Source organism: Glycine soja, chromosome 13, assembly GCF_004193775.1.
Source record: "Glycine soja cultivar W05 chromosome 13, ASM419377v2, whole genome shotgun sequence".
NCBI lineage: Eukaryota > Viridiplantae > Streptophyta > Magnoliopsida > Fabales > Fabaceae > Glycine > Glycine soja.
In genome coordinates, this window is record NC_041014.1 from 28,812,939 (window position 1) to 28,840,334 (window position 27,396).

At 30.9% G+C, this 27,396-nt stretch overlaps 2 protein-coding genes and 1 pseudogene across 2 annotated transcripts; 2 read left to right on the forward strand and 1 right to left on the reverse strand.

The window, feature by feature from the left end:
• The first annotated feature begins 6,895 nt into the window (after positions 1 to 6,895).
• Positions 6,896 to 9,068, forward strand: LOC114382721. The gene is made up of 4 exons (XM_028342304.1): positions 6,896 to 7,552; positions 7,657 to 7,969; positions 8,220 to 8,333; positions 8,428 to 9,068. The coding sequence occupies exons 1-4, from the start codon at positions 7,022 to 7,024 to the stop codon at positions 8,562 to 8,564; spliced, it is 1,095 nt and encodes a 364-aa protein (XP_028198105.1). The 5' UTR covers positions 6,896 to 7,021; the 3' UTR covers positions 8,565 to 9,068.
• An 8,581-nt stretch (positions 9,069 to 17,649) lies between these two features.
• On the reverse strand, positions 17,650 to 20,359 carry LOC114381762 (annotated as a pseudogene).
• Positions 20,360 to 23,884: 3,525 nt separating this feature from the next.
• Positions 23,885 to 26,679, forward strand: LOC114381393 (UDP-glycosyltransferase 76B1-like). The gene is made up of 2 exons (XM_028340635.1): positions 23,885 to 24,552; positions 25,394 to 26,679. The coding sequence occupies exons 1-2, from the start codon at positions 24,072 to 24,074 to the stop codon at positions 26,302 to 26,304; spliced, it is 1,392 nt and encodes a 463-aa protein (XP_028196436.1). The 5' UTR covers positions 23,885 to 24,071; the 3' UTR covers positions 26,305 to 26,679.
• The last annotated feature ends 717 nt before the right edge of the window (positions 26,680 to 27,396 follow it).

The following is a 27,396-nucleotide window of genomic DNA, read 5'->3' on the forward strand; positions in this document are numbered from 1 at the left end:
ATATAGTATATAATTATTTTCACAACATTAGATTTGCATGTCTTTGCCACTTGTATGTTGATTAACATGTCCATTTCTATTTTATGTATGAGATGTTTTAATCATATTTGTACTATGACAATAGTATATATAGTTTTTTTCTGAATTAGTATATCTGAAGAACTATTTTATATATATATATATATATATATATATGTTTTATTTTTTAAAAAAATACTGTATTTATTTTGGCAAGTTCAATCACTTTAGAGATGGGATGGAATGTAATAAAAATATCATTCCATTATTTGGACATGTTACAATGAAAAAGGACAATAACTTTATTGCATTGTTTACAAAAAATAGAACAAATTAAAACGAGTTATAACATTTTAATTTTTATATTATCTTTATTTAAATATATTATTCTCAGGAGGCTAATGATTATAATAAAATTTACAAAGATAAAAGAGTCAATTTATAATCTAAAAAATCTGTTCCATCAAGTGCACTCAAATTGGAAGGAAAGAAAATGGGATTAAGCAATGGAATGAAATTAATCATGATCTATCTTCTATTATGTTCCACTCCTATTTTTACAATTTAAACAATGAAATAACTTTTCCTTTCATTTATCCCTCTTCATTCCACTCTTTACGTACCACTTTGATTGTGTTAAATCTAGATTAGAGCTAATTGTTTAATTTGAAAGTTTTTTCACTACCATTTAATATCTCTACCTAAAAATTTTGACTCTTTGAAATTAATTTACAAGAAGAGAAAGATGATGTGAAATTAATTACAACAGTCAACAGTAGTATGGAAATCTTTAAGAAAAATCCGGGCCTCAGTCCATTGAAATTAGATCTTTTCTGACCATTCTTGTGTGCAGCCAAAATCTTCTTAAATCTCAAATCGTTAATTGATATATGATCATTACATAACAATTGAGGAAGAAAAACAATGTGACATACGATCCAGTTTTTGAGTGCAGACAAATTCTATTATTATAGAGATACAAGAGGGCCCTGATTTCCATTCACCTTCCTGCTTTACATTTCCTTACAGCCAAAAAGAAAAGAAAAAATCACCAATTCAATAACTCGTGACAAGGAGGACACACAGACACACAATAGTGATAATTTGTAACCTCCTTTGACTTTCATCTAATTAAAAATAATGTCTTCCATCATGTGTTATACAAAGCAGGAATTATGAAGGAAACCAATTAAGCATGCCTTACCCCTTAAAATGTAGAAATGTGGGGTTAAAAAGAGTATTCCACCACTTGTACATCTTTGCGGCGTGCCCATTTGATTGGCATGTTCATGAGCATGCCTTCTACAATAGCATATATTAAATAAATACTAACTCTTTAATTATTTTGGGTGATATTATAATTGATTTTCTTATTTAAATAAAATCTTGAATTTAAATATTATGAATAAAAAATTATGATTGGAGTAAGAAATTTCCTATTAAAGGTGGTAGTCACCTCAGATGAAATCATATGCAAAATCGATGAATACTTCGTATCAATAACATAATTAAAAAAAAGATTTAAAAATATTTTTCATCCTTGTAAATTATTTTTTTTTATCATTGTAAAATAAATTTATTCTAGTCCTTATAAAATATGTTTAATTATTTTTCATCTTTAAAATACTTTAAATAATATTTTTTTACTATTTAAAATATTTTTTATTATTTAAAACATTATCTAAGGTGTTTAAGGATGAAAAATAAAATAAATATATTTTATAAAAACTAAAAAAAAATAGTTACCAAAATATAAAAAATATTAAATTATATAAACGAAAAATATATTTAAGAATAAAAAATATACTAAATAAATTAGTGTGAGAATTGTGAAGGGAGCCTTTATGTTATCGCTTATCATGAGGCAAATGAAAATCAACTTATGAAGCTTCAAATGTCAGCAAAGGAACACACAAACAAATGGGGTATTTTAAAATTCTTTTGAACATTTTTACCATGGCTTGCCAGGGACTAGACAGGAGGAAAAGCAAGAGACCAACGCTAACAAGTAGTAGTAGTAATAATACAACGTTCTGGGTCAAATGCCCTAATGATTGTGTTCTTTGCTTTTATTAGTGACACATAGTATGCTAATTAAAGCAACAATTAAAGATCCCAATTCATGGGGTCACCAACACAATCCCAACACCCAACAACATGATATTCACATGTGGGTTCCATTTGTGATTTATGTCCCAAAAGGAAAATAATATAAGAATCCCACACCCGGACATGGACGCTCATATATATATATATATATGGTTTAGACTTTAGAGTGATCTCTGAATATCACTTGTAGAAAAAAAATCCTGACAAGATAAACGAATAAATAATTAAACTTGTTTATGTTAGGATAGTCTTTATAATTAAAAAAATTATTTTTCAATACTCACATTATGAATCTTTATTTTTATATATATAGGAAAGCGAATGGAATTTAGATGGGAATCAAATTAGTAATTGTATGAAAAAATAATCAACATATTTTTATTTTAAAGGAGAGTAATTTAACATTAATAGAGACCTTAATTATTCACATTAATGATGTATTAATAAGCGATTTTAATCAATAATAAAATTAGCAATTTTGATTTACAAGATATATTTAATGCATTCTTAATTCATTCAGAAATTGAATAGCCAGAATAATAAATTATAATTATATGTTATATTATATTCTCATTCTATTTAAACACGTGACACCTACATTTAGCATAACGCTAATTGAGTTTGTTGTTGGTTTTTTATAGGATGATACCTACCAATGCTATGTTCATTGAGTTTTGGTGTAAATTATTCATTACAATAGATAGAAATGGAAGAGGAGGTGATAAGGACGTTCAAAGTGGGAGAAAGATTCAAAATTCCTTGCCTCGTCCTTGTAGTGGGAATGTGATAAGGATAGGGAACAAAGCCTTGCGATTGTCTTTTTTTTCTCACATTATTTCTATATATTTTTTTCGATTTCACACTTAGTGATTATAATGATCACATACTTTTGTATTATATTTTCGACTTTTATTTTTTCAGTCAATTGAAAGCAAAGTTAGAAATTTGTTGTCCCCCTTGTTAGTCACCATGACGATGAATTTTTCTTCTTCCCTCATCTTTCTTCTTTTTTTCTTAAATTTCTCATGCCCAATAAGTGTGATTTTGTATTTTTAGTTGTCAAATTGATTAATTGTGATGGTTTCTTCTTTGAGAAATAACCACCAAAGGAGCACAAGAGGTAAAACATTATGATCTTTTTGTGAATACACATTATATAAATGGTGAAAGATATACATATCCTTTCAAATTTGACTTATGGTAATTTGGTTCAAATCTATGGGAAGAATTTTGATCATTTGTGGTTAATTTTTAAATAGACAGAGTTTTATGCCTTCATCTTTGATTGATGATAAAGACAATTTTGTAAAATTGACTATGGCAAGAGTTGTTTTGTTTAAGGATGGAAAAGAAGATGCTCTGATGTTTGACAGATTTCAGAGGCAACCACCTATAGAAATGATTAAATAGAAGAACATTTTCTTTTTTAGTTTTTTTTTTCTTTTATTATGTAATAAGCATCCCTTGCAGATAATGCTCAAATGCATACACAAAATTAGTTTATTTTTTATTCATTTTAATTTTTTCATTAATTATTTTTCTTTTATTTCTTGACATGATCAAACATACGAATTGCAAATGATCAATGAGTTTATATTAGAGTCAATCACTCGTTAGTAACATATTGATTATTTTTCTTTTATTTATATATGTTTTAAAAATTATTGGATCTATTAGATAAGATTTTTCTTTTAAAAAATTATTATGTTTTATGTGGTGTGTGGATCTAGATCTGTACATATTATATTTTACTCATTAATATTGTTTAGATTTCAATTTATTTTATTTATCTTTTTAGGAAATTTTGTTTTATATGTTGTTTTACATTTTTTTAATTATTTTTTCATGTGCTATTCCGTTTGTGGGTAAGAAAAAGGTTTTATTTCAATTTCCTTAATATTTTTCAAGATAGGTTGCATAGAGGTATCACAATAATGAATTGAAAATTTGAAACTTATCAAATTAAAAAATATTCTAATATTCTAAATTTAATATAGAATGATAAATTAATTTTGACTTAATTGTAATTATCAGAAATTGTTAAGAAAATTGAATTAGGATCAATTTTATATTTACATCGTTGAATATTTTAAAATTTGAATTTAAATTGCTTAGCATAATCTTTATATTTTAAAAACTTCAATTATCCAACTTTACTCTTAAAACAGTGTTAAGCCATTCATTTCAGTTTCACATGCTCAACACCTTTCAAATTAGGAATACCGTACCAATATATTTATAGAACTTACATATATTGTACTCGATCAATCAAGTTAGACCTCATTTTGATTTAATACTGGTTTGATATTGATATTTGAGTATAGTGTTAGAAAAATTGAAATATATGCATTCACACAAAAGTCTTGACTTCATTATATCTAATTTCCTTTTCTTTTTATAGTTTTATTTTAATTATGTAAGTTGCTATTCATTCACTCACAAAAACATAGAGACATGTTTTGTGATAGATTTATCATTAGTTAGTAAAAGCTGTACTCATTCTCAAACACGTACTCTAAATTTTAAGATATCATATTACACATTTTAGTACAATTTGGTCACCACGAAAGGAAGATGAGGTATAGGATGAGCTTGCTTTGTTACTTGTGCTCTCCTAATTAATAATAAGTGGTTTAAAATTTATTTAAGAGAAATATTAGAAATATATTATTTTGATCATTTTTTATTGGTTGAAATTTATTAAAAAAGCATAATTTTTTTGGCTCCATATCCAGTTTAATGAATCCGTCTAAGTAAAACAACTATCCATCAATAATATAGTCACCTAAAAACAAGTATAAAATTAATTAAAATCAATTTTCAAGACATTAAAATCAAAATTTTAGAACTGTAGGAGTTAAACATACTTCTACTCATGTTTTATATTACACCACATAATGATAATAGGAAAAAACTTTTTTCACCAGTATTTGGTAAAATTTAAACTCATTTTCAAATTAATGATAATAGATCGTTTCTATTATTTTTTCTTCAGAAATTGCATATCTAATAATAGTATCCTTCAATATACACTTAATTTATACTCAATGTAACGTTACACATGCTGATAGATATGTAATTATTTGCCCAATCCAGAAAATCTTTCTCCATTTAGTTTTCCACGAAGGATGAGAATATAATAGCAGCAATTTTTTTTGGAACGGTTGCTTAGAACGTAGAGGAGTGGGAAAAGAGAAACAGCTCTGTGATAGCATTTTGAATCGGATATGATTCTTTCTAATGATGTATGATGCTCATTCTTATCCCTTGTGCTCCAAATAATAAGCAATTTGCTAGTTTCACAAGCAAATAAAAAGCACAAGGTCAAAGGATCAATGTGTCACAAGCGAAAAATATACTCATTCATTATATTTCATATCACATAATCGTGGAGAATTGCCTATTCAAGTGAATATATTACACACTACGCTGAGAAAGCCATCATCAAGAATCATTATAGCCATTTTAAAAATAATTAACAAAGGTCCAAATTGAATCATATCGTATCAACGTGCATATGCATTAGCCTGTTTTTCCAATTTTCCCAGCAAACAAATCTTGGTTTAATTCGAATATTGTCCAAATCACCATTTATATATAATAACGACCCCACCTATCTTTTGAATTTACATTAAACTTGAAATAAAAGCCAGCATCGGCGGCAGATCTACCACTGTTCAAAAAAATAACACCAAGAATAATTCAAAATATGAGTCGGAGGTCTAAAAGTGTAAACCTGATAGTGAATATTGCCAAACTCCACAATTTAATCAATTTATACACAAAAGCAACTAGACAAGAAAAAGAAAAACAAACGATACTGGAGAGCGGGCTTCATACATTAATACAATATTAATTCATCAAGCCAATATTTGATTTTTTTTAAAATTACTTATACGTTTTTAAAGTTACTTTAATGATTTTTTTAAAAAAAAACATTTTAAATGTGTTTTAATGAATTTTACCGTCAAACTTATAAATAAATTCCGACTTTTTTCATATTACAAGTAGTGTTTTTTTTTTATGAAAGATAACTCAGTTGAAGTTAATTATAAATGATTTTTTTTATGTAATATATTATATGTATCAGGAGTTGGTTGAGTGTTCAACTTTTATGAATAAAAAAATGAAATTAAATTTCAAATTTAAATTCAAGATCATTTTGTTAAACTGGAATAATTATATATATATATATATATATATATATATATATATATATATATATATATATATATATTTGAGTCCGTTATAGATGAAAGCTGGTGACAAAATGAAATTTTGCAAAAAAATATTTCACCCTTTCTTTTGAGTTCAATTTATTGTAGAACATTGGATTTTGTTAGAAGATCAAATCCAAAGTTTTTATTTATATTTTTTTAACCACTCAATTAATCTTAATCTTGTAAGAAGCGTGCAAGAAAATATCGAGGTACATAATAATAATTTAAATGTATCCTACTAAATTTTCTATTAGTGAGCATCTCCAAACAAATTGAAATTCGATTTCTAAGATGGTAAGTAGAAAGAGTAGAGAAAAAAAAAAGTCCTTTCTCCTTGAATGATGGCATGTGGTATGGTAATGATATGCATGAAAGGGTTATGGTGAGTTGAATTAGGGTGGACAAATGGCAAGTGGGGTTGTGCAAACAAAAACTACTGGGCCATTCTTCCATTTTCTTCCATTATTATTATTTTTATTTTATTTTTTGAATTTTAAAATAGGGAGTGCCTCAAAAGGACCCTGAAACCTTAATAAAAGCAGATTGTCTTCGACATTCCATGCTCCAACTCCCTACTACCAGTATTACCCTTCTCTCTCTCTCCCTCTTTCTCTGTTGGGTCACTCACATTATTAAAAATAACCACCCTCACACTTCCCAACGCTTCCTTAACCATGAGCCACGCCGGCCTCTGGCTTCCGCCGCAGTTCCTCGCCGGAGACCCTGACACAACCCTTTCGAACTCCGATTTCAGCTTCCCTTCCGAGTTCCCCTACGAGTTCGGATTGTCTTCTCCGGAGAGCAGCGACGACGGCGAAGAGGACTTCTTCGCCGGCCTCAGTCGCCGACTCGGTCAGACCTCGCTTCACGAAACTCGCAAGCAACTCTCATCCACTGTTTCGGAGATTCCAAGGAAAACTCAGGGTTTGGTCGGTTCCCCTCAGTCCACGCTCGCCGGAATAGGAAGCTGGTCCGGTCGGAGCGCCGTTTCCGGCGACGGAAGCCCCAACGGGTACTCGCGTGTCCCTTCGCCCTCGACGACGCCGTTTGACGAAAACAACGACCCCTGGGAAGTGATTTACGCAGCCGCAGTTCAAATCGCAAGGATGAAGATGAACAACAACAACCAAGTTCCAGCACAGTATGATTTTCACAATAATAGAAGGTTACTCACTCATCATTGCCCTAACCGGAGTTTCAATCAGGTTATCCTAGTAAAGGATTCTGAAATTCAACTTATATACTCTATTTTGATTTTATCACTAGTCGATGTGGGATTCCTAACAATTTTTGTTTGTTGCTTCTGTAGGTCGTGAGAGCGAAGCAACAGTGTGGTTCGGATTGGGGAAGGCCAACCAAGCCTAATAACTATTTGGTTCAGCAGCAACAGGTTAAGGTTCAGAGTAGAGCGCGTGAGTTTGGGCACGAGAGTGTGAATGCGAAATGCACTCGTCCATCTGCGTGGCCCCCTTCGCAAGTTCAGCAGCAAAACAACCGGGTACAGTTTGGCGGATCCGGGTCTAGGGTTGGTGGATCTTCTGTGAAAAGGGGGTGTGGTGGAACTGGGGTGTTCTTGCCTCGCCATTATGAAACCCCTTCTGAGCCACGTCGCCAGAAAACTGGTAAGTGCAAATTAAAACTACTCGTAAGGTCGTGTTTGGATAAACTTCTTTACAAATACTTCTAGGAGAAAGAAAATAAAAAAAAGAAAATGACTTTTTTTTTTTAGTTAATTGTTTCATCTTTTTAGAGAAGTTAACTAGTTTCTCATTTTACCTTATTCAGAAACTTATTTTCTTTTTCTCTTTTTTTTTCTTATTCATTTTTTTTTACTATTTCTCAAATTTGTCTTTTTTTTTTTCTTGTGGTCAGGTTGTGCGTCTGTTTTGTTACCAGCAAAGGTGGTTCATGCTTTGAACTTGAATATTGATGACTTGAATGGGACTACCCAACCGCGTTTCTCGAATGCTTTTGCTACGGATTATGGTGAGTGGGGTTAGTTAGGTCTTTTGAGTAACAGTTCTTGGCATGAGTCATGAGGGTGAAACTCACTTTTCTTTTGTGTTTTGTTTGCTTGTAGAAGCGATTTTAGCGAGGAGAAACGCGCTTCTCATGCAGGAGCAGCAGCAGCAGCAGCAGCAGCAGAGGTTAATAAGTGTTCGGCGAGAAGAGGCAGCCAACTATGAAATTCGCCTTCCTCAAGAGTGGACTTACTGACAAAAGAAGGCACAAATTTCTCCTAAAGAATTTGAAGAAATTTGGAATAGTCTATTTTGGTTGTTTTGACAGAAGATGAAATTGAAGAATGTGTTTGGGCTAGTGTTTAGGTTCAAATAAAACATCTAGTTTTTCTAGGGAGAAAAAAAGGTTGCATTGCAGCTTTTGGGACCTGGTTTTAGTATAAGGAAATAGTGAGAGGATAGTAGTTTTAGGCAAGGCTTCTTTTTCCTTTTTTTACCCTTTTTATAGTAATATTATAAGTTGTTGTAAGAAGATAGGATAAGCGGGTCGTTTTCATTTGCCTTATGGTTATGGTGATGACACTGATGGGGCTAAAGCGCAAGGTATGGTATGGTTCAACGTTGGCCAAGTTTCAAGTCCAAGTGTTGAAAATTGGTCGATTACCCATGTGTGCCTTTACTGAAAATCCCTGCTCATTATTATGGTATATAGTTTGTAATAAGTTATACTTACAATGTAATAAAATTAGCTCTTCTATCAGTGCTAGTGTGTTACTCTCACTTTTACTACTACTATTCTCCTGTAGATAATGCAAATTTGAAAACTTGTATTGGGTTTTGATTTTTATGGCTGTGAACCAAAAATCATGGTCTGTGGAACAGAATGGTTACCGGGACTGAAGTGCTAATTTTGAATAAAAAAGGAGGGGAAATTAATTTTATGTGTCTACTCTGCAGTTTAGATTAGATACATATATTTTTTATCTTATCCATCCAATGTTATTTTCTTGTACAAATAGAATTATGAATTTATCGATCAAATAATATAATGGTTTATATTGAAAAACTAGAGCGGGAGAATTTTGGGGAAAGGATAGATACAGATTGTGAACCTAGGTAGGCATTGGTGGGGATGGATTAATACGTACGTTATCTGGTTGGATTTTGATGGGTGAGTTGGGTCCATTCATTGTCTGAATTCTGAACCCAGTTGGTAGGGTCCTTCTCCTATATCTGTTACTGCCCTCTTCCATCTGCTTCTCCCGCTTTTATTTTTTTCCTTAAACTAGCAACTAACCAACACATATTTTGATTTCGCCTTGGAGGCATTTCTTGATTTTGACTTGGTCAAACTTCCCCATCTAACTATAGTAACTATGCTACTACTATAGTACTATCTATAAATTATTGGTATTATCCTTTTCTCCATAACTTTTTTTTTTTATTTTTAATTTCAAATTGTTTTGGGTACATGTGCTGTGTTGTGTCCTCTTCTCCCTCCTCTTCCTGGCTATTCCATTATTTTATGGGTGTAACTACCGGTACGGCGTGGGCAACTTTATGCCACGGGATTTTTTTTTTTTAAAGTTTTACCGTGTGTTGCATTCGGTTTTTATTAAAAGATAGACTACTATTTTTAAAGGAATTAATGTTCTTACTTGTTAAATGAATTAAGTGTATTTTTATGCTGTTTAGATCTTATCTATATTTTTGAATTAATTTACTATTATTTATTACTACTATTTTTGTTATCTATTGGGTTGACGATATGATGGTCAAACAATAAAATTCACCGTGAATTATATGTTCTTACTTTTTAAACTAATTAAATGTATTTTGTGTTTTTAGATCTTAACTATATTTTTGGATTTTTTAGATCGCGGGCTTAAAATTGAGAACTTCCTTGAATTTACTATTATTTATTACTAGTATTTTTCTTATCTATTGGGTCGATATAATGGTCAAACAATAAAATTCACAGTGAATTAAATGTTCTTACTTGTTAAAATAATTAAATGTATTTAATTTTTTTTATAGATATTAACTATATTTTTTAATTAGTTTACTATTTTGTTATCTATTAGGTCGATATAATGGTCAAGCAATAAAAATCACAAATATTCCCTAAGTATTTGTATTAGTCCTTCAAATAATAGATCCGAATACTTGGAAAAACTTGTCTATTTCTTAGCTAGGGATACCATGGTTGAGCAAAAAAAAAAAAATAGTTCACACATTTTTTAAATAAAATAAATTCACTTTAATGTAAGTTTATAATTTAATGGCTAATAGTTGTCCTATTTTTTAAAATCCAACATTTTCGCCTCCCATTTTTTAATTAAGATATCTTTTCTTTCATTTTTTAAAAATTCATAGTTTTAATTTTTTTTATTTTTTAATTTAAATATTTTGTCTTTCACTTAAAAAAAAAAAATCTGATTGTATTCTCCTTTTTCAATTTTAAACTTAACTTTGTATTTTTTTTAATTCTTTTTTTAATAAATTAAACTTGTTAATAATTAAATAATTTTAAAAAAAATATTTGTTACGTGTCAGTTGATGTTTACTTAATACATATATTAAAAAAGTATGTGTTACGTGTCAGTTGATGTTTACTTAAAAAATCTGATTATAGTCTTCTTTTTTAACTTTGTATTTTTTTTTAATTTTTTTTAATAAATTAAACTTGTTAGTAATTAAATAATTTTAAAAAAGTATTTATTACGTGAATAATAAATAAATATATGTCAGTTGACTTAATATATATATTAATATTTAAAATTAATTACAAAGATTAAAATTGTGAATTTTTTAAATATAAGAAATAAAATATATTTATTAAAAAATAAAAGACTAAAATTATGAACCTTTTAGAAATAAAAAATAAAATATCTCAATTAAAAAATAAAAAGACTAAAATTATAAATTTAAAAAAATAAAAAAACAAAAATTACATTTTAATTTAATCATATTCTAACGATTCAAAATTAATTCGGCTCAATTTTAAAATAAACGGGATTTTAATACTTTCACGGGTATATAAACTGTAACCTGAGCTTAACATGTAGTTAGGGTCACGATATAACAACAAAGATTTGTTTTACTGATGAGATTAATGACAAAAATAAATAAATTATTTTACCGCTTCAACTAGAATGTTGATTGTCACGTCGAACGCAATCAGAATCTTTATCATCACAGCAAAAGTTGAATATTCAAGAATTTAGGTTGTCACTCCTTTAACTAGAAAATGACATGGTAGCTTGTTTGCTTCATTTCAAAATTCCAATTGTTGTGACGACAATTGATTTGCACAGTATTTACTTGGCTTTGGCTATTTTTGTTAAATTAATTTTTCGGTGTATAGAGTTAATCCCAATAGAAATAAATATTTCATTTTTTTTGTAAAACATTTATATTTACAATTTAAAAGTAATTTTATTTTATAACCTATTTTTTTCTGAATTTGTTTTTGACTTTTTTTTTCTTCCATTGTACATAAATTTAGAGGAAAAGAATGACACTCCAAACTAAAATCAACGGGGTGAAAGTCAACTCTTGATGTTTCAGTAAGAAGTAAATTTTTGCTTGATTTTGCTATGAAAATGGGAGATTTGTTCAATCACCATTGCTGAATTGTGGAATTGTGGATTTACCATGAACTGCATTTAACTTGGAATCATGCGTTTAGAAATATAGTGTTTGTTTGTTTGTTTGTTTTGTAGTTGGACCCAACGCAACCCACGTTCATGCGAAAGCAGGAGTAGTTGCTTTGGCATCTCTCCCAATACGCACTTTTGAGGCTGAATATGATTTCAACGCCTAAAAATTACAGGTTTGGTTTGCCAGTTTTGAGAGTTAATTCGGAGTTGATGATTAATTTTAAATATATATTTACATGTTTAATTTTACTTTGGAGAAAAATTAAAAATTAACTATAAATTCAAAATTAATTATGAGTTGAAACAACTTTAAATAATTTATATACTAAATCTAAAATATTATATTAAATTTTACTCATAATTTTATTTTATAATAAAATATTCAAACATAAAAAATTAATTATGTTTAACCCTCATTCACACACACATGTAACCTTACTCCATTTTGACAGTTCATATAGCATGTGAAGGTTTCTTCTCTTCTAGAATTCCCACTAGTAAAGAAAATTATATGGCCCTTGGAGATAACTCCAGTGTCACCATACTGGGAAGGAAGCCAACCAATTAATTGATAGCATGGTGAAATTCAACTTTTCTTCTTTAGCTCCCTGCCATATTTTTATATTTTTAAGTGTGTGTTTGGATTAACTTTCAATTTTATCAAAATTAATTTAAAAATTAAGTTTAAGGTTAAAGTAACAAATAGTTGTTTCAATTTTTTTCAATTTTCAATGGTGATTTTAGAAGTGAAAATTAATTTTAAGCGATATTCCAACACATTCTCTAATAGTTATAATTTTTTCCTCTTTCTTTTAAAGACAAAATACAAGAATAACTTGAAAAGGGACAACAAAGAAATCAGGTTTTTATCAAGTATTTGAGCTTAAACCCACCGAGCCCCAAATTAATGACTAAAGGAAATATTGAGGAGTTCATTGTAAGTTCATCCAGCCATTTATCTTTTCAGAAATTAATTTTCTCATCGTCGCTTAGTACCCAACAAATATTAAAGCAAACACAACTCCAACAAGTTTCAATTCCTGTCCATATGGATGAATTGCATTCTTAAAGAGAGTAAAGACATTGTGTGTGTATTCACGTATAGCGTGTTTTCCACGTCAGAAAAAAGTAGAAGACGCAGAAGTTATTCTTTATAGCGTCTGCCTAATCCAGGTTTGTAAGTTAGTTTCAAATGTATAACCAAACACGCACTATATGGCTTCGGCATTGCTAGCAAGTGGCAAAATACCAAGCAAGGCCTGCAAATGATGTAAAGTAACAAGCCACCAGAGATGGGATGTTAACACGTGGAGGCCAGTCAGAATGCTGTTACAAGTAGTTGCTATGAGCCTTTGTAACATTATCGGTTTCCATTGGATAGATAGTGCTGAAACCTACTTATTTTGTGGCCCATGTCTAGCCGTAAATCACGTTTTTATGGGTCCATTGAATTTTTATGCCGTTTTTGCTTCTTCTATGTTTAAGTACAAAGTAACGACCACTCTCACCAACAGGGAGGGGGGTTGGGGGGGTCAAGTCTACAAACGAATTAAATATGCTGCGTATGTTTTGTCATCAATAATTAACATTCAACTTTAGTTATGAGAAAAATTGTAAACGATAAACATTCAAAATTGTGTCTGAAATAGTTTTATGGTGAAAAAAATTAATTAACTTTTTACGATGAGGGAAAAATAACAAATAATTACTTTTATTTTTTCATAATATATATCATTACAATTTTGTAGAGCGAAATCAATTTTGTATAGTAGCTGAACAGTGATATGGTTCAATAAAAACATTCTGACATTTTTTACAGAATTGTTAAATTGGGTCTATTTGATCATTAATTTCACAAGGGTCAAAATATTTTCAAATTCGATAGGATTAAGTTTTTTTTATCTATACGAATTGAATATGATATCAACTTATAATATTCCTATTTTATTTAATCAAATGAGTTAGACTAGCTTGATGTAAAATTAGATTAGATTGAGTTTAACATAATTGTAACTTAGATAATTGTTAGTTTAATTAAGCTGATTGCATCCTGTAGACCAAATAGATACTAATTAGAGGAAAAGGACAATTATAATTAAGGCACGGTAAGAGTTTGTTATTTAATTTAATTATTTGTTACTTTGAATATATAGCTACGTGAAATGTTTTATCTTAAAGAAATGGAATGAAACTCACATAATTTTTATTTGGCGTTCCGCACTGTATTTTTTTATTTTATAAATAATCTTATTCAAGAAACGTCTCTCTTAACTAGGGTGAGAATACGTCAGGCCACACCAGGCTTTAAAAGACCTTAGCCTAACCTATGATGAATTTTTTAGGTCTGAGTCTAGCTATTTTGGTTCGGCTTTGGCCTTTTTAAAAGTCTAGCATGGCCTGACAACCTTCTTAAAAACCTTCTTCACACTAAAATCTTTAATATTCATGTGCTCTGGAGTAGAAAATGTAATAGGAAAATTAAAAGAAAGGAAAAGGAAACATTAACAGGGGCACATGACTCACACCTAAATTGTAATTAAAGTCTTACTTGATTATAGGAATGGAAGTTATGGAGCAGTAATGTGTAATCAAAGTCTACTAGTTAAAAAAAAATTAATTGTATCCAAAAAATAATATATGTATAAATTGGTACCCAAAATATATATATATATAGACCGGTCTATCAGACTTATAAGTCTAAGCCTGATCTATTTAATTTAATAGACTTTTAAAAAAGTCTGAGAGCTTTATGTAGGTCAGGTCGTAAGTCCCTGTAGACCGCCCTGGTCTATTCTCACCTCTACTCTTAACAAATATTAAAATTTTGATTTTGACACATTAAAGATGATCAAATCCTTCTATTAAATCCATGGTTGTTAGAATCATACTGAACGGACCGGTTCAATTGAAAAATATGATGGTTTCACTGATTTTGATTATTGGATGAAAATCACAATTTTTTTTCTTTTATTTATTGATTTTATTTGTTATTGTTGAACTTAAATAGGTAGTTACTAATAAATTTTATTTGTTATTGTTGAACTTAACTTAATTGATGAAACAAGATGTGTGAGTATCATAAATATTTTGGTATCGTGTTTAATTTTTACAGAAAAAAAGTTAAAAAAAAACTTAAAATATTATGATGTATTAGATTTACTTTCATATACATTTTTGTTATATATTATGACTTACCACACTTAAAGTTTAATTTTTAATATTATATTTTTGTTTTAATATTGCTTAATATATTATATAAATTTTTAAAAAATATTTTATTAAAAATTATTCAACCCCATTGAATCAGAGAATCTTGAATCAGTAATTATTTTACCGATTGAATCACCGGTTCAATTATGATAACATTGATTAAATCCAACCTGATTTATACAAATAGATTAGACTCATACTTTTATCTAAAACTTCCTTGAAGTGTCCATTCCTTAAAATAGATTAAAAAGGATTACTACCATATCTTGTATATATTCATGCTTTGGATTACACTAGATTAACAATAACGAAGGTAGCTGAGCGAAATGTATCTATTTTTGGTGAGGAATGTATCTATTAGCTGAATGTGTGCTCCATGTGCGTATCGTTATTATAAGGTTGATTTTATAATTCGGTGCTTGAATATGATTCTAGTTTGATCCCAAATTAATGATTGATCTGTGCGATTTGTCAAAACGAAGCTCCTTTCAATGATTTGATGTCTTAGCTTGCTGCTTTTTGAACCAATGATCCACACCATACCCTCATACATACATATGGGTTTTTTTTTTGTTAGTGCCGATTATTATGCATGTTGGACTGACCTTATCACTAACTGGCGTGCACTTACTTAAATCATTTGCAACTAACAATGTTTTAAAAATACAAAAAAAGTAAAAAAATTTATGGCCTTAATTTTCAGTTTTTATTTAGGATTTTGATTAAAGATATATAATAATGTCTTGTATGTCATGATTAAAGGTATCTAGTTTATTTCGTTCCTCTCCTTCATGTTGATAAACAAAGTTGGTATAAGTTCTTTAGTAATAGATTTTTTTTTTAATTTTTTTTTGTAGTCTTAAGAGTTAATATGAAAAATGAAAAATCCTTTAAAATTGGGGATGATTAATGGTGCATTATTGAATCTTAAATCCTTATATTTACCTTTAAAAGGAACTTGAAGCAAATAAAGCTTTCTATCGACATATTATTAGTTTTTTTTTAAGCGTTAAGACATTTCTTTTGATATTAGTCTTTCATTGATTAGGAATACAGAATATATCAACTTTAGAGTTGTCATTTCCAAACCTTTTTTTCTTGTCATGAGTCATTTCCAAACCAAAGGAGGGCATCTTGCATTTTATTCAGCAGACTGCGGAGAAAACACGAGGGCCATCATGTAACTATTAATCCTAAGAATATGCTAAAAAGAAAGTCCAAGAAAATGCTAAAATATAATGCACTTAAATCATTCTGAGTATGATTAAATATAGTTAAATATTTTTTGAAGAAACATCTAATTTGATATTTGAAAAAAATTATTAACTTAATTTAGCATTTGAAAAAGAAAGTGACTGAGTAATCTTTAAGAATTTTATGTATTAGACACTAATCTTTTTGTTAAAACTTCTTCATTTAACTTTTTTTTTTATGACTAATGTTAGTTTGATTAGAAATTTTAGTCATAGGATTTGAACCAGCAGTCTTATCTTTCTTTTTTTCCTTCACTCTTTTTTAACTATTGAATCAATCTTATATTTTTATTTTCTTTATTTAACTTAATAAAAGTATTCATGTGTCTCCAAAGATCTTATTGGTGGTTTAATGTGTAAGACATGTCCTTATCCTAATTAGCAATAATAGATCGTTTGGAATATTAGGATTCATATGAGAGTAATTTTTTTCAAATCACAATATATAGGAGACTGGAATAGAAGGCATAATTTTTTAGAAGATTTGTTTCGTGATTTTTTTTCAAAACAGAAATGACATCATTTCTTGTTTAAAAAATGTATTGTTTCTTGCATCCCAATGAGAGTAATTAACAATGTGTCGTATAATAAAGTAATAGATTTTACAATAGTGCTTGCTTTAATCACTCAAAATAACATTACTTTAATCCCTTGAGAGAAAAGAACACACCAAATTAATGAATAGAATACACACTATAAGATGCAATTCTGTACCCAAGATTTCTTAGAAGAAAGAGAATTGGGCAGAAGCAGAAACAAGGGAGAGGCAGAAGCAGAAGCAGAATCCATGTTTAATTCTGTCAATCTCACAGCAATTGTTTTTATTTTGTCAACACAAAAGATATGAGGTAATATTTAATGCATCTCATTAATTATTTTGTTACATTCCAAAGTGCATTACCAATTACATATTTTTCAATCCGTAATACTCTTGAAGTACACCAAAATAAATAATGAGATGCATTAGTTAATACCCTTGATGTGAGTATACAACACAAATGTGGTTTCCGGTGTTATGAGTTTCTAGCCCAACTATGTATGGGCCTTGCGAATTAATCAGTCGTGATTCGTGAGTTCTATACTTTTGTGTTAGTCGTTAATCAGTCACGAGTTTAAGTGGCTTAGGAGCATATTAGGCCTAACCCATTCACTTTAAAGAGAATGGATCCTTAGTCAAGTAAATGAGTAGATGGCCTTGTTTTGACATAACATAGAGTTGTAAATATAATGTCCTTGCCTAAAGGATTTTTATTTTTTATAATGTTCCATATGTTTTCAGAGAAACAACGAAAAATCCTTTCAATAATACCCTTCATCAAACCCAAATGGTTAAAGTGGGAACACAATTAGGAGGCTTCAAAAGCAAATGACTCCAACGACAAAATGTAAGCAACCAAAACTTCCAAAGAAGAGCAAGAGGAACCATCTTGTTTCAAGCAAACCTTTGCCTCTTCCTTCAACTTCAAGGCTCTATCTCTAATCTCCTTCCCTTCAAAATTGTCATCCATCAATCTTCTAATTGTCTTCTCTATTTCCTTTCTGTCCACTCCCTTCTCTAGCTGCAATCCAACCCTCAAACGTGACTCACATACCTAGCATTCACTTTTTGGTCAGTGAAACAAGGCATGCATCGCATAGGAACCCCTTCACAAATACCCTCCAAGGTTGAATTCCAACCATTATGAGTCCAAAATGCACCTATTGATGAATGAGCCAACACTTCTTGTTGAGGTGCCCATTTCACTATTAGGCCTCTACCTTCCAAATTCTCCATGAACCCACTTGGCAATGGTTCGAGCCATTTCGAGCCCTCGATGAGCCCGGGTCGAACCACCCACAAAAATGGGTGCCTACTATTGACTAAACCCCAAGCTATCTCTAAGAAGTTAGTCTCAGTTATTGCAGCAACACTTCCAAAACTCACATACATCACCGAGTTGGGTGTGTGACTATCTAACCATGAGATGCAACTTCGGTCTTGTGATATTAAGCTGCTACAAGAAGAGGAGGAAGAAGGAAAGTACTTGTGAAATGGTCCTATTGGAAACATTGGTATGGAAAATTCTTGGCTCAGTGTTGTGAGTGCAGATGATTCCAACTCTTCAAAGGAGTTCCAAATCACTCCCAAGGAGCTTTTGCTCTCTTTGACGAATATGTGCAATAGTTCATAGTATTTTTCTGGCTCCTCTGTCTTAATCATAGGTAAGTCTTTCACTCTGAGTGGTGGTAGCTCTTCCACTGGCTCCTCCAATTTGCATTCTAAGTGCAACATGCAGAAAAAGGAATACAGTATTGCTAGTGTTAGATTGTAATTTTTTCACTTTGTTTTTAACACATTCTCCATGACTCTTGCATTTTAGTTCGTTTCTAGACCAAATAAAGATACAATAAACTTCTATAACTTGAAAAGAAAATGAACAATAAGCGAAGCTAGTAGTAGAATTGTTAAATTTACTAGGATTGGTAGATATCTCTTGCTATAAAGTGTTAACACTGTCAGAGTGTAAAAAAAAAAAAAACACTAGCAGAGAGAAAAGATAGATAAATAATTGATAGTATAATTGTAACAGGACATGGAAAATATTACTATAAAACAGTCAGAGATATTAACTTGGTGTTGTTATTATTTTGATGTCCAAAACCAATTTACAAAGTTCCCACCCTCTTAAAGAAAATTATGACTTCAGTCTTCATGTAAAATATTGCACCGACACGAAATATGACAAAATTGAATGATTTATATTTTTTCATATTTTACATTACTAACTGTTAAATATTAGTAGCATGAAAGGAAATTTTTGTTTAAGGATTATGATTTTGTGCACGTGTTTCTTTCGACTGTAAGAATCCCATTCCATTGGTTTCCTTGGGTTGCGTTCACTTTTGTTTTTCGTTTTGGGTCAGCCTATTGGGTTTGTTAACTTCTCGTGATTTTGTACTTCCGAACCCCCTCCCAATAAAAAGTCATAGTGATAATACAAAATTATAATAGAATATACAAATATAAATATTAAATTAAAGGAGAGAATCGATATTTTTAAAAATATATATCAAATCTAATTTTAAATAAAACAAAATATTAGTATAATTATTTAATCGTTTAGACATTTTCATCTATATTAGCCTAAAAGTTTACAAATTAAATTGTCAATATAATCAATGATAGATGTGATGGATTGGTTATATCAAGAAAAAATGAAGAGGTAATAATAAGATGAAAATAAAATAAATAGTATATAATAATAATAACTCAAGCAATATTGCCATAGTATAGTGAATGTACTTTGAGTCTAACAGAGTAGTATATACTAACGTTCTTCTGTATAATTTTCAGTTGGCAAAATTAGTAATGAAAGCAAATGTTCACAAGCCCGAAAATTGAATAGAGAATTAGAAAGTAAGTAACCTTGTATGGGTAGGTAACCTTTTTGTCTAAGTATTGGAAAAGCGGCGAAAGCAACAAAGGAAGAAACTCCACCAGTTCTCAACACAATCCTGGGCAGCTGAAGGTTGTCGGCAACCGCTTGAGTGAAGTAACACAAAGCATCTGAGATGAAGCACGAAACAACAGCTTCCTTGGACACATCACTTAGTAGCTTTTTCACGCACTCTTTGAAAGGCACCAGACACTTAACGTTGAGTGCAACGATGAAATTCAAGAGATCCGAGGCCGAGGTCTCGGTTTCGGACAAGTTGTCTTGGATGCAAGAGAAGCTGAAGTGAGGGTAGTTTGAAGGGTTGGGGGAGTTAAAAGTTGTGTGGATGATGGTGATGGAAAAACCCTTTGAGTGAAGGATCTGTGCGAGTTGGAGCATTGGGTTTATGTGGCCTTGGATGGCAAAGGGAAAAGCAATAACCTGCGCCCATTTCTTTGCATCATTATTGGTTGCTTCCTCTCTCTTGGCCTTTGACAGAGATGTAACACATTTTCACCAAAATCTTTTAAAAAGGAAAACTAATTACTATAATAAATTAACAAAAAAATATTTATTAAAATGAGTAATTTTTCTCCTGTAAGAATATAAAAGGTATTATCTTGAATGATATTGTGTGGCTTTTGTGTTACATTTTCCAATAAAATTCAAAAAAAATTATTTTTCATATATATATTTTTCTAATTTTAATTTTTCTTCTTATACATACAGAAAGGATTTTACGGAAGAAACAAACACTGTTGTTTCCATTGAATCCGTCCCTACCAACTGCACCAACGGATAACTTAAGGTAGATTAAAATAATAAAATTAATTTCATTTAGTAATGATTTAGTATTGCATTTATAGTGATTTTTACATTACTTATTTATCAAGTAATGAATTACTATCATATGATAACTCATCAAATAAGCTCATTAGAAATCACTATTAGTACTAAATGATATTAAATTAAAGAATGTATTTTTTTAATTATCATAATATTAATATAAATTGTTTATTGTTAAAAATGATTCCTTATTAAATTATGTGGAAACTTTAAGTATACATATAAATATTTTTTTTCCTAACATGATGTATTTTATATTTAATTATTTAAGGGAAGGTGTCCCACACGTTTGGTTTGCTTCTGATATAGGCCCTTGCCCACCACCAAACATTTGAACTTTGTAGCGTGGGTTAGTGAGGTGATGGCTTTGAATGATCAGAATTTTACAGCAAGGGTTTTTGAGATGGTATAGGTGATATGGAAGAGGAGGAACCAATGGTGTTATTTTTAGGGGTTAACTAAGTTGATATCACTGGATTTTTATTTAATTATAATTAATTTTATTTATGTTCAAACTATGTTGTGTGATCTATATAGCAAATATATCACTTAGTGGGAATCAAAATTTGTTATTGTTGTTGATTACTTAAGTTTGTTGTTGGTAAGTCAAAAGATATTTATGTCTTAAACACAAATAACGACTTTTAATTATTTTGATTAGATGCAAATAAATAAAAATGATAAAAACTGTGTTTGATATATTATCAAATCATGATATATTTTTATGTATGCTATCAAATCATGATATATTTGTATGTATTTGTGTTAAAAGTTTTTAGACCATACACTCATAAGACAATCTAATATAACATTTAAGTAGTGTATTTAAGACTTTCATTCAATACTTTATATCTGAGATTCTTTCATGCTTAAAACATTCTCCTAAGATTTGTTAAAGTCTTGTGAGGAATAAATGAAGTCCACAATTTGAAAGACATTGATCCTCATCAAAAAGCACGTTCTGTTGTTGCAGACTTGCTATGAAGAAAGAAATAACTTTTTCTATTGAAGTATAAGGCACGTTATCACACACACACACAACACACACACGCACACGCAGACATGCACGCGCACGTACACACACACAAGCTTTGAAGAAACACGACATGAATTATTTACGTGAATTATTCTTTCATTCTTTCTTGTAAAGCTTTATGTAAATTCTTGAAAAAATACAAAACTCTCAAAAAATCTTGTATACCTTGAGAGAAAAGACTAAAAATACTAAGCGATATATACATTTATTAGACAATCAAAGCTCTCCGTATTCATTATTTGATTATATGCACTATCTTTATAATAATCAAATGACACAAATTATTGTTTTATTGACGGAAATGACAAATTATTTACCTACATTTTATTTTAGCTTTTTAATGTATGAAAAAAAATAATGGTAGGATTATTCTTACATTTTGTTTTGTAACTGCAAGGAACCAAATCCATTTTTTCAGCTTATATTTTTATTAATTTTTAATATATGAAAGCAATTAACTCTAAGGACTTGTTATAGTCTCTGTAAACGGCAGGAATCCAATTCCAAATTTGTTTAGTAGGGCACCTTGCTGGCTTAGCTCTTCCAAACAATAGTATACTAATCCAAACAGTACAGTGAACCATAGCATACACACCAGAGTAATAAAATGGGTCGGACTAATAGGATCAGTCCAAACATGTTCGATGAAATGTAGGGTTTGGATTTAAAATTTTTAATTTGGTATTTTAATCTAATCAAATGTTGATTCAAAGTGGGCTAAGCATGCAATAATTGAGCTTTTAAAGAATTTAGATTTCAATTTTTAGACCCAAATTAAAACTGAACTTTTGTAATCTGATTCATTGTAACTTGTAACCTAAGGTAAGATCAGGTAGTCAATTTTGTCATCTATAATTAGGAATGACAAAATGGGCTAGCCTTTTCCGTCATTGGCTCACCAAAAATGAGGTGGGACGGGCTAACCCGCTCAGACTTGACAAGTTGAATATGCTGAGCCACTCTATCCTTTAAAAAAAATAGAAACTCTTAAAAATAATGACAATACAAAGTATTTAAAATAACAAAGTAGTCTTAAAATTTGAAATCACACAAAGTATTTAAACCATACAAAATATTAATAGTCTTCAATAATAATTAATAACAATAAGTCTACCATGTAGTTAAATCACAACACAAAGTAATTAAACATAAATCAAACTAAAAGACCCTTCATACCTTTTTATTTTTATTTTTTTCATAGTCTTATATTAATATAATTATTACTTATAAAAAAATTAATATTACGAGCTGTCAAGCCAACTCGCCCGCCCCCACCTCTAGCTCGGTAGGCTAGCAGGTTAGGTGGGACAGGCCACAACCTGGTGGACCCAGATCTTCACCCCAACCTGCTAAATTGATAGCGGACTAGGCCGACCCACATAGTTCGACTCGTTTTGTCATCCCTACCTATAATATATGTGTACATTATTATTATTATTGGTTTACTTGTAAATTTTATCACTCAACTTTTATTATTTTACAAATTTTATCACTTAAGTTATATTTTTGTGAATTTTACTGCTCAAGTTTTTTATTTTTGCGCATTTTAACATAATTGATGTGTCACAAAAAAGGGATAAAAACCCATTTTAGTTTATGAAGTGTGAGGTGGTGACAATATGGTCCATAAAGAATAAAAAATTTAGTCCACAAATGTGTAAAAAGTGTGATGGATTAGTCTTACAAATAATTTAATAACAAATTGATCATTAAATTTTATAATTTAATATTAAATTGATCTTAAAAAATATAATTTATTATCAAATTGGTTTTTAAGCATTTGGAAATTAAATTCAAATTTTCCATATTTCAAATAACTTTCTTACCACCTCACACTTCCGGGGACCAACAACATTATTTTGTTATTCATGTGATGATAAATTATATAAAAATAAAAAAATTGGATGATAAATTTTTTGAAATATTAAAAACTAGATGATAAAATTTCTGAAAAAAAAATTGAGTGGTAATAAAATTCACAAAATTATAAAAATTGAGTGGTACAATTTGTAAAAAAAAAAGTTGAGTAACAAAATTTATAAAAATAATAAAAGTTTAATTGTAAAATTTAGAATTAAATCATTCTTATGTGTATCTTCACCGCGCATTTTATGGGAGTCAACGAAGAGATAAGCATGAAGACTCGCACAGTGATAGTATTCCTAATACTAGAATCTAGAGAAGAGACGTTGCGATCTAAAACACTCTCAAAGATAACAATTTCAATCCAACTCCAACTCACTCAGATCATCAATCATGCTATATTGTCATCAGTCATCTTAATTACCGGTTAGTTAGATCATTCACATTCACCCTTTGTTCTTTTGGTCTACCCTGTAAATGGAGGAGGAGAAACAGAGAGGCAAAGGGCACAGACTATTGCTGATGCCATCACCATTACAAGGCCACATAACACCATTTCTCCACCTCGGTGACATCCTCTTCTCAAAGGGCTTCTCCATCACCATTCTCCACACCATCTTCAACTCCCCAAACCCTTCTTCCTACCCTCACTTCACCTTCCACGCCATCCCCGACGGCTTATCAGAAACAGAAGCTTCAACACTCGACGCCGTGCTCCTCACCGACCTCATCAACATCAGATGCAAGCACCCTTTGAAGGAATGGTTGGCTTCTTCGGTGCTGTCTCATCAGGAACCTGTTTCTTGCTTCATTTCCGATGCTGCACTTCACTTCACTCAACCTGTTTGTGACGAGTTGAAGCTCCCGCGCCTTGTGCTCAGAACTGGTGGAGCCTCGTCTTTTCTTGTTTTTGCCTCTTTTCCACTTCTTAGAGAAAAGGGTTACCTCCCCGTACAAGGTTTCGTTCTTCTTCAGTTTTTTTCTTATACCCTTTTGTCAAACGTGATTGGTTTCAAATTCCAAAATGATATGTGTTTGTTTCATTGATTGGTTTCCATTTTATATACTGGGGATGCCAAACTGGTCCCGGGGGATTCCTTATTTTTCAGGACTAGTTTAGGCTTACTTCATTCTTCATGGTAATTAGGAATGTCTAAGTTATGGATTTTTTTAGTAAAATAGAAGATGATGATAAAGTTTTTATTTTTTTGTTTTAGATTTGATTGCATTTTTAGTCCCACAATTGTTCGATTTTAGTCCCCTTCCCTCCAATTGCCCCCATTGGATCACTTGGGTTTTCTTCCATCACATTCCTTGATTCTTTATTTCATCAAGTATTTAACAAACTAGCTAACATGCTAACTTGGACATGACATGACAATGAGTAATACGGTGTACCAGTTGATAAGCACAAAATATTGACTTAAGTCTGTGTTAGCAATGCTTGTGTGGGTAAATTTATTGTTTTTATGAGAGTAAACAAAGAACAACAAAAGCAATATCAAGGAATTGTGAATGAGAGAAAATTAAGATGGGGGGAGGGGGGGACTGTGAATGAGAGAAAATTTGAGAGACTCAATTGATGCAATTGGAACTCGAGGAACCAAAATCATTCAATCACTATATCCAAGGGACTAAAAATGCAATTAAACTTTTATTTTATGCATTTTTATAGATATTATAATAAAAATATGTCATTTTGCTTTTATGATTTATTTTCTTTTTGAAGTGCAAATTGAAGCAACATGCCTTGAGATGAAAGGGCCTAAAATTTTCATCTTTACTTGTTGAAAATTCAGAATCTAGATTGGATGAGCCTGTGGTGGATCTCCCACCACTCAAGGTGAAAGATCTTCCAAAGTTTCAGTCGCAGGATCCTGAGGCATTCTATAAACTAGTTTGTCGCTTTGTTGAGGAATGCAAGGCATCTTCAGGGGTTATTTGGAACACCTTTGAAGAGTTGGAATCATCTGCTTTGACAAAATTGCGCCAAGATTTTTCCATACCAATATACCCTATAGGCCCTTTTCACAAACACTTGCTTACAGGCTCTGCGTCTTCTACTAGCTTGTTGACCCCAGACAGAAGTTGTATGTCTTGGTTAGACCAACAAGATCGTAACAGTGTTGTTTATGTGAGTTTTGGGAGTATTGCAGCAATAAGTGAGGCTGAGTTCTTGGAGATTGCTTGGGGGTTAGCCAACAGCAAGCAGCCGTTCTTGTGGGTGATTCGACCTGGGCTAATCCATGGTTCAGAATGGTTTGAACCATTGCCAAGTGGGTTCCTAGAGAATTTGGGAGGAAGAGGCTACATTGTCAAATGGGCTCCTCAAGAACAAGTGCTTAGCCATCCTGCAGTGGGAGCATTTTGGACTCATAATGGTTGGAACTCAACTCTAGAGAGCATATGTGAAGGGGTTCCAATGATTTGTATGCCATGTTTTGCAGACCAAAAGGTCAATGCCAAATATGCAAGCAGTGTTTGGAGGGTTGGGGTGCAATTACAGAATAAGCTAGATAGAGGAGAGGTAGAGAAGACCATTAAAACACTCATGGTTGGGGATGAAGGGAACGAGATTAGAGAGAATGCCTTAAATTTGAAGGAAAAGGTAAATGTTTCCTTGAAACAAGGTGGTTCGTCTTACTGTTTCCTTGATAGATTGGTTAGTGACATATTGTCACTGAAATCTGCTACATCTAGAGTTCACTGATATCTTTACTAACAATCAACCGGCCACATGTATTGCAAAAAGCAATTCAATTTATGAATCAACAAAATAGACTGAAGGAAATAGCTGTCATCAAATTGTAATTCAATCAAATGCTGATATAGCACATAATATCAGCTACCAATTCCTCTTACCTTGTCTACAGTTTACTTGTACTTTTATTAGTCTACAATTTTTTGCTTATACTCCTCTAGGTTTATCTGTAGTGGGATAAGGCTTTTATTGTTTGTTGTTTATTCCACTAGGTTTATTTCCTAACATTAAAGATTAGGTTTATACTGTATAACTCATACATATTGCCTTTGATTTTTTATTTTTAGGTGGATAATGGATATATAGCTAGTCGATTTCTATCTATTAGAGTCTCTTCCCTCTTTCTTCTATGTCATGCCTTCCAATCTTATGCTTGCATTCATATCAAACTTGGCTAGACGTGAGCCATTTTGATGCAAACTCCACCTAGGTAGGATATAGAATAAGACTACTATGCATGCAATTGACTAGCTAGTAAAAAATAGTGTGTGCTTCATTGTCATATTAAAGCAAATAATATTTCAGTTGAGGCACAACGTAAATGCCCACCTATATATATCAATCTCATGTTAAACTTCTTAAATTATCCTACCATTTGTTTGTTGAAGGAAAGCTCAAGTTGTTCTGCACCTATTGTTTCCCTATATCAGAAAGTCTTATGTTATCTACCATCTGTCGTTTGTTCAGGCAAAGCACCATTTGAAAGTAAAAAAACTTATTATGCTTTCTTGATTTTCCTCAACCAAAACAATAATTATGAAAAAAATAAAATAAAAGGCTAATATGTACAGTCACTGTCAGAGTCCAATCACATTGTTTTCTTGTCCAGTTTCACAGCTTTAGTTCTTGTTTAGACCTTTTCTGCAGTTACCTTTGCTGATATATACTATTTTGCCAGCTTATAAATGAGCCTATTTGCATGACAAATGCGAGGCATCTAGAAACTAGAATAGAGGGTACTGGGAAATGAAGCCCTTTGATTCATGGTTGGAATGTGTGTGTAAGTTATTCACATTGCAGATTAAATTGCCCTTTGGTTTT

Bases quoted from the DNA above. Each gene is read 5' to 3' on its own strand.
- LOC114382721 (XM_028342304.1), top strand. From the start codon at position 7,022: ATGAGCCACGCCGGCCTCTGGCTTCCGCCGCAGTTCCTCGCCGGAGAC. The intron at 7,970-8,219 runs GTAAGTGCAAAT...TCTTGTGGTCAG, and splicing joins GCCACGTCGCCAGAAAACTG to GTTGTGCGTCTGTTTTGTTA. The intron at 8,334-8,427 runs GTGAGTGGGGTT...GTTTGCTTGTAG, and splicing joins TGCTTTTGCTACGGATTATG to AAGCGATTTTAGCGAGGAGA.
- LOC114381393 (XM_028340635.1), top strand. From the start codon at position 24,072: ATGGAGGAGGAGAAACAGAGAGGCAAAGGGCACAGACTATTGCTGATG. The intron at 24,553-25,393 runs GTTTCGTTCTTC...TTGAAAATTCAG, and splicing joins GGGTTACCTCCCCGTACAAG to AATCTAGATTGGATGAGCCT.